Source organism: Syzygium oleosum, unplaced genomic scaffold (genome assembly GCF_021117445.2).
Source record: "Syzygium oleosum isolate NSW1041296 unplaced genomic scaffold, Sole_v2.1 Sole_v2.12, whole genome shotgun sequence".
Classification (NCBI taxonomy): Eukaryota; Viridiplantae; Streptophyta; class Magnoliopsida; order Myrtales; family Myrtaceae; genus Syzygium; species Syzygium oleosum.
In genome coordinates, this window is record NW_026607496.1 from 1,363,773 (window position 1) to 1,371,756 (window position 7,984).

Below are 7,984 nucleotides of genomic sequence, written 5' to 3' on the forward strand. Positions count from 1 at the left end.
TTAGGGTGGCCACGCGCATTTAGAGTTGTTTCAGTCAAAAATTGAAATTTTGGCTCGGAAGTAAAAAATAATATTATTTTATTCCCTAGGACTTTGCAGTCGATTTTCGAGGGCTTAAGAGGCTATTTTCGCGATTCCGACGCCATATTATGTTGGCCACACCCATTTGGGGTTGGGGTAGCCAAAAATTGGAATTTCGACCTGGGACCGGAAAAATGACCATTTTGTCCCTAGGCCGTTTTCAGTTCCGAATTTTGGGAAAATATTTGGGATAATTAAGAGTATTTATCAGCTGAATTATTGGACCTAATTACCTTTTTACCCATCAATTATTTGGCTGGAATGAATATGGACCGTTAGATTAAGGGCATTTTGGTCAAAATCGTTGGATCGGCGACACGTGGCGCCCTTGGCCCACCATATTTGACCAGCTTGGACCAGTCTCTCTCTCCTCCTTCCCTCATTCAGCCAGCCCCACCGATCAGCTCCCCCTCCTCCACGTTTTCCTCTTCTTCCTCCTCGGCCGCCGTCCGTTCGCCGGAGCAAGCCGCAGTCGCCGGAGCCGCTGTTCGCCGGAGCTGCTGGTCGCCGGCGCCGCCTAGCCTCACCACTATCCCGTCCCACCTTTTTCTCTCTCTCATTCTCTCTCTCCCTTCCGGCCAAGGAACGCCGAAGCCGACCACCGCCGAGAAGCCGATCCGGCCGCCGGAGCGTCGCCGTCGCCGCCGGCACCGCCACCCTCACCGACTCACTTTTCCACCTCCGCCTCGCCTTCGCCGTCCTCGCCGCCGTACGGTTCGGCCAAAGGACCGCCGTCCGTACCGCCGGTCGCTATGAGCCGCCGCCGTCGCCACCGTCGGAACGCCGCCGCCGGTTCCACCGTTCACCGGTGATCGGCCGCCGTTCCTCGTCGTCGTGGTCTAGGAATAAGTGAGTGTACCTCCTAAACCCGGATTAGGATTGATAGTGCATTTTCTGGACTGGTTTGGGTATTATTAGTGTATACTGGAAGGAATTGGTGAATCGATTGGTGGAGGAAAATTACTGGATTAATATCAGTGGATTAATGTGAGATTAATTAGTGGACTATTGGACTAGCCGGGACTGATTGAGAATTAGGTGACTGGACTACCGGGTATGCCCGGGTTGGCTGAATTATGATTATTGTGCCCAATTTTGGGAAAATTGAATAATGCCATGTCGTGTGCTCGGGTGGCCGACTCATGTGGAGTGTGACTGACCAATTGACGGCTTGATCAAATTATTGAACTGTACATTGTGCATTGGGCCGCACGGTATTAATTGGCCAAGTGAGCACATTGTTGTGGCATAAATTTGACTAGTTGTCTACAGTATGTTTGATGCTCATGGTGCATTGTGCTGCATTTCATGGCCACGCATTATGTATGCCGAGAATGAAGCATGTGAGGAAATTGTGCGAGAATGTGTGCCTGTCATGAGCATGTGATCACCTAATTATACCCTGATGCGTTTTTACGCGGGGTTCAGATAAAATTGGCAGTGTGCTGTGTGATCACATATTGGCCTTCGGGTCGTGCCGTCCTCGTGCACTTTGTAGCAGGACGATGCCCGATATATCCGGAAGACGACCATCCTCATGCACTTTGTAGCAGGCTCTGGTTCGTAAGGAGATCGGTGTTGCGCCTCATGCACTTTGTAGCAGGCTAGAGACACTGGGCCGGGGGCGTTTTTACGCTGGCCATGGAGTGTTGTGAGCCTTCGGGCCGTGGTTTTTGGATCAGTTATTAATTAAAAATGGGCTGTATGCCAGGGTGCAGTGTGAGCCATAATGAGCAGGGCATAATAATGACATTTACATGCATAAGAGTGCATGGGCTGATGTGCGAGTGTGCGAGACTCGGTGTGTGGCATGCGAATCAAATATTAATGAGCATGAACATGCGTGTGGCGTACGTGTGACCAGTGTGTTCGCGTATGTGCCGTGAGCATTTTTATGAACTGCCTAACCTACAGGGTCAATTGTATGATTGATCTGGGCCCGAGGGCCTAGGTCATTGTTTGTATTTTACATTGTTTTGTTGGGCAGGAGAATGCATGTTAGCCTAGCCTAGGTTTAGGGGTTTTACTCGCTGAGATTCGTCTCATGGTTGTAAAAACCCACATTTTCAGACCCCCAGCCGTGAAGATGCCGAATCCACCGCTTTTTGGAATACCTATTAAGATACATCAGTACACAAGTACATACACCGCAGGAAATGGGGAATCTTATGTGAGATACCGATCCGTGGTGTTTGTAAACGTGGGAGAGTATTTTCATCAGACTCAGGAATATGTAGCTTGGTGCTTGAGAGATGCAGATGGAAACCTCGGGCAACCCCTTAGGACTTTTGACGTGCCGGTTGGTCAAGATGGATTGATGATCCCACAAATGGCTGATGGTGAGATTGTGGATCCCCAGATCATAGACGAGCCAGTCGATGTAAATCCGATACCCGCGATGTGGTATGAGGACCCCGAACCGATGGAAGAGGAGCCGGAACCAGAGCCGATGGATCAAGACTCAAGCGAGGACGGAGAAGTCGCTGAGGTAGGATCTGACGAAGAGTTGGGAGTAGACGACGAGTTAGATCTCTACCTAGATCCAGAGCTGAAGCAGGATTCTGAAGATGAGCGAGCCCAAGCCGAAGATATGGATTCTGAACCGTCCGAGTCTTTAGAGAATCCTTCAGAGGAGCCGTCGGACGACACTACTGAGTCTTCCGACCCTAAGTGGGAACACTAGGTTTATCCTGAGCCATAGGTAATAGTGAGGGCTGGTAACTTTTTGACTGTAGCCCTCTCTTTGAGTTAGTCTGACCTCCCTAGCCACTTCCCTTTTTGACCCTGTGGTTGCTGACTGTGTAGGTGTGGACTTGTATCTTTTGAAGGTTGTGTATGGATGTTTGTAAAGAAGTTTTCAATAGCAATGTAAAGTGCAAGTTTGTTTTCATCATTGTTGGTTGCTTGTTTGGTTATCCTTGGCTCATGTATATACTGTCAGGGTTTGTTATTTATTACTTCCGCTTGTGCTTTGTTCTCTGTTTGGGCGTTGGGTCGGCAACGCTTCCTGGGACGTCGCACACAATCAAATCGACCTTTGCGTGGGATGTTAGCGCTTCGTGGAGTACGGGGCGTGACATTGCCCGCCCCTGGCGAGGCTCGACCTCACCGTCACTAGGCGAGGTCACCACACCAAATCTGGCGAGGTCACCCTCACCCAACAATGGTGAGGTCGAGCCTCACCAGCGGCCGGTGGGGCTGATCTCGCCGGCCAGAGGTTGAAGATGAAGGGAAAAAAAATTAATAATAATTAATTAATTAATTTGAAAAAAATAAAAATAATATTAAAAAATTGACATGTCAGCATTGACCGGACGGCCGGCACCGGTTGGCGTCCACATCGGCACCGGACGGCCAGCGCCGGCTGGTGTCCACGTCAGTACCGGCCGACCAAAATTGGCCGAATGAACTAAATTTGCACAAATGCAAAAGATTTAGAACTGAATTGGCACAATTGCAATATGTTTAGGACTATTTTGGTAATTTTCCCTAACTTTCTAGCAAAAGGCACATAGGTAATGTTCATCGGAGTGAGCAATGAATCAGAGACCTTCACCGACTTCTTCGTCTTCATCATCTTCTTCTTATTACTCATCAAGAGATTGATCTTCTTCTTCGTCGTCTTCTGTGAATCGAATCCAAAGACAAGCTACTCGGAGTGGCAAAGCAGTCGGAGTCAATGGAGAAGTGGAAGCGAGGGAGGAGCGGAGACCGGATCAAGCCTTGCGAGTAATCAAAGCCGAGTTGTCCGGGAACTTGTGGAGGAGGTCTCGTGACATCACTAGCTCCAGATACTCCCACCTTGCAGGAGACTGAGGCTTTCTTCTTCGTCGATGTTAGCTCCGTTCATGGCATCGTTCTCTATTGCGAATTGCAATTCGTTTTGCTGTTGAGCAAACATGTTTAGCGACGTCATTTGGGGCTTTTATGCTGACTCAGAGCGCCGGCAAGCCACGTCGATTGGAAAAAATATTAAAATATTGCTATGTCATCATTTTTTTTTACCAAAGTTGCACTAAAATGATCGCTTAAAAAAATTTATACTAAAGTGAGCATCGTACGAACGTTATGACACTTCTGATATCATTTTCCCAAGAAAAACAGGACAATGTGATCTAGAAACATTTCATCTTTTCATAGAGTTAAAAAAAAACCTGCTTTTCACATGATGTTTATGTGAATCCCATCTTGTGGTTCGTTGATGTGATTGTGATGCTACAATGTCTATGGCATGAATCACCAATAATTGACCTATCCGTGTATCTCTTTAAACAATCGGGTTGGTTTTACCCGAAAAATTGATAATCGGGCAGGTGGCTTTATGACTGCCTCTTCTCAATGTCCCAAATAAATGGAAACTGCAAAAAAACTTGACTCTACTCCAAGAGCAACATCATTCTTTCCATGGTGAGAAATCTTATCATGTTATTTATCCCTATCGTCTCGCGGAAGCTTCTAAGCAAAAACAACGATGGAGACAATCAGCCTCCTTATCAAAAGACAAAAACGGTGTGATCATCTCTTAATCAATTGTTATATTTTAACTAGAGACGCAGATAAAAATTCATTAAACTTCCATTCCCCCTTAAGGGTCGTCTTTCACCAATAAAACATGGGTTTTTTTTCTTTTTTGTCTTACTCTTCTCTACTATGTACATGTGTGTGCGGTGCTTACGGGGATCAATCCCCAGACCTAATACTCTCTGGCCCCACCTCCCAATCCCTTTGTCAGTAAAGCCGTATGCCTATTGACTAATAAAACAAGGGTTAAATGCTTACAAAAATGTGCCTGATCTGTTTTGCTCATTGCCAGCTTCTTTAATGACGGCAGTCATCGACAAACACTAAGACTCGGTCGATTATTTGTATGCGGATTCGTTGAGGGAGATACGACTAAACAATTAGTACAACCAAAAGAGAGAGAGAAAGAACATTCTCTGCTTTCGAGAAAAAGAATCTTATTTTTTTACGGACATTATATCTAATGATGCGATGGAATATCGTCAATTCAATTGCGAGTCTCAATCTTGAAAGATCGATAAAGTATTGTCCAGTATCATTTTACGCCCGGAAAAGGGTGAAGAGTAAAAACCAACTCGTCGGCCCGGAGGAGCCCCAGGGAAACTTAGTAAATATATATTCCCCTCCGTGAGAGTTAAAGGGCAAGGATCTTCTTGACGAAAACTATGAAAGTGAGAGAGCGATTGATTATTCGACCATGATTAGCCAACCTTCTTATAAAGAGCATAGCAAGTTGAATAAACACAACTTATACAGTAGGCGCTCTTCCTCTCTATCCCTGCAAAACAAGATGACGGGAAAGGTTGAAGAGAAAGGAAGTGTAGATAAAGATGATTACACGCAAGATGGCACTGTGGACCTCAAAGGCAGACCCATCCTAAGATCCAAGACCGGTCGATGGAACGCTTGTTCCTTCATCGTCGGTAAGGGCAAAGTCGGTCGCCCGGCCTTTCTATATGATATCGAGGCTTGGTTAGTGGGACGTAGTCATGTTTCGGGTTCATAAGTTTTCGCTTCGATATGTATCAGCCAAAGCTGCTAGATAAATAGTACATTCTAGAAAAGTGCAATTTCATAATTTGGGCAGAAAAGTAAGAGTTAACTTTCAGATATAACAAGTTGTGTCGTACTCAGATTTTGCTTCTGTAATTCTTGTTTACTGAATCCTCAAACGTACGTAATTCCGTTACCAGGTGGGAGAAAGATGGAGGAGTCTACGATTTGATCCACGTTAATTCATTCTGGTGTTGTGTTTGTAGGATACGAGGTATTTGAGAGGATGGCGTACTATGGGATTGCATCGAACCTAGTGGTGTACTTGACGAAGAAGCTCCACGAAGGCACTGTGACATCCTCCAACAACGTCACGAACTGGGCTGGGACGGTTTGGATGACGCCCATCCTCGGCGCATATATTGCCGATGCTTATCTCGGACGTTACTGGACTTTCATTTCCGCATCCGTCGTTTATCTCGTGGTATTGCGCATGCATTAGGATTCATTTATGTAGGTACACATACAAAGTCGGTCTTTAACACGCTTAACAAATGCGCAGGGCATGTCCCTCCTAACGCTGGCAGTGTCGCTGCCGTCGCTGAGGCCTCCATCGTGCGCCTCGGGGATCAAAGAAGAGGAATGCAACAATCATGCCTCCCCCCTCCATATAGGCATCTTCTACTTCGCCCTCTACATAATCGCGGTTGGGACGGGCGGGACCAAGCCCAACATCTCGACCATGGGCGCAGACCAGTTCGACGACTTCGAGCCCAAGGAGAGGGCCCAAAAGCTCTCATTCTTCAACTGGTGGATGTTCAGCATCTTCTTTGGGACACTATTCTCGAACACAGTCTTGATCTATGTACAAGACAAGGTGGGTTGGGGATTGGGGTATGGCCTTCCCACACTAGGGCTTGCAATATCAGTCCTAGTGTTCTTGGCGGGCACTCCACTTTATAGGCACAAAGTGCCCTCAGGAAGCCCATTCACAAGGATTGCTCAAGTGTTGGTGGCGTCGATCAGGAAGCGGAAGTTGCCTGTTCCGAGTGATCCCAAGGAGCTTTATGAATTGAGCTTCAAACAATACGCGGAGTCCAAGAAATTCCGGATCGATCACTCTACTTCTATAAGGTACACACTTCCCTAATTATGTGGATTGTAATCAGATTGTTTCCTTGAAATTAACCATGACTGTTTCGCGTCGCATTTGTAGATATCTTGACAAAGCCGCAGTGAAGATTGATTCAAGCTCGCCGTGGATGCTATGTCCGGTGACCCAAGTAGAGGAAACCAAGCGGATGGTCAAAATGCTGCCGATCCTAGCTGTGACGTTCATCCCAAGCACCATTGTTGCGCAGGTGCACACACTCTTCATCAAGCAGGGCACGACCCTGGACCGAAGCATGGGCCCCCACTTCGACATCCCTCCCGCGAGCCTCACCGCGTTTGTCACTATCTTCATGCTCATAAGCCTCGTCATCTACGACCGGTTCTTCGTCCCTGCCGTCAGGCACTATACCAAGAACTCTAGAGGCATCACGTTGCTGCAGAGAATGGGGGTAGGCCTTGTCCTCCACATAATGATAATGGTCATCGCTTGTCTGGCCGAGAGGCGGAGGCTGAGTGTCGCCAGGGAGAATGGCATTTACGGTAAGCTCCAAACAGTCCCTCTCACCATCTTCATCCTCCTGCCACAATTCGCCCTCATGGGAGTCGCCGACAACTTTGTCGAAGTGGCGAAGATCGAGTTCTTCTACGACCAAGCGCCAGAAGGCATGAAAAGTCTAGGAACATCTTACTTCACTAGTAGTTTAGGTATCGGGAACTTCCTAAGTAGTTTTATTCTCAAGACGGTCTCGCGGATCACCAAGGAACACGGCCACAAGGGTTGGATCTTGGACAACCTTAACATCTCCCACCTCGACTACTACTACGCGTTCTTGGCGGTCCTCGCGTTTCTCAATTTTCTTGTGTTCCTTGTCGTGGCCAAGCTGTTCGTCTACAACGACGAAGTCACCTTTGATAAAGAGAAGGAAGCTTTACCTGCTAATTCAGCTTATCATGAGGCTATGACCGCAGGGGAAGACACATATTATGATGCAGAAGATCGATACACATATAATGATACATAGGATCGATACTATGTAAGCTCTATTATATACAGTTGATGGACATTTTCTTCTTTATCCCCCTATGACTATCAGTTCATCATTGATTGAGTCGCGCCGAAACCAGTAAAAACAGAAATTCCTGGTAATTTTTCACGCATGATTGTACACTAAGTGGCAGTATGAAACCTTGGACAAGCAGCAAAAGTACATGGAATCCCCTGGAGATATTGGAAATCATGAAAATTGAGGTTTATGGAGGATTAAAAGATGGATTA

General features: G+C 46.8%; 1 protein-coding gene across 1 annotated transcript; it reads left to right on the forward strand.

Annotated features, from left to right (window-relative positions):
• The first annotated feature begins 5,392 nt into the window (after window positions 1-5,392).
• On the forward strand, window positions 5,393-7,730 carry LOC130139505 (protein NRT1/ PTR FAMILY 5.2-like). The gene is made up of 4 exons (XM_056316639.1): window positions 5,393-5,525; window positions 5,862-6,079; window positions 6,158-6,729; window positions 6,812-7,730. Exons 1-4 carry the CDS (start codon window positions 5,393-5,395, stop codon window positions 7,728-7,730), a joined length of 1,842 nt encoding a protein of 613 aa, XP_056172614.1.
• The last annotated feature ends 254 nt before the right edge of the window (window positions 7,731-7,984 follow it).

Bases quoted from the DNA above. Each gene is read 5' to 3' on its own strand.
- LOC130139505 (XM_056316639.1), top strand. From the start codon at position 5,393: ATGACGGGAAAGGTTGAAGAGAAAGGAAGTGTAGATAAAGATGATTAC. The intron at 6,080-6,157 runs GTATTGCGCATG...ACAAATGCGCAG, and splicing joins CATCCGTCGTTTATCTCGTG to GGCATGTCCCTCCTAACGCT. The intron at 6,730-6,811 runs GTACACACTTCC...TCGCATTTGTAG, and splicing joins GATCACTCTACTTCTATAAG to ATATCTTGACAAAGCCGCAG.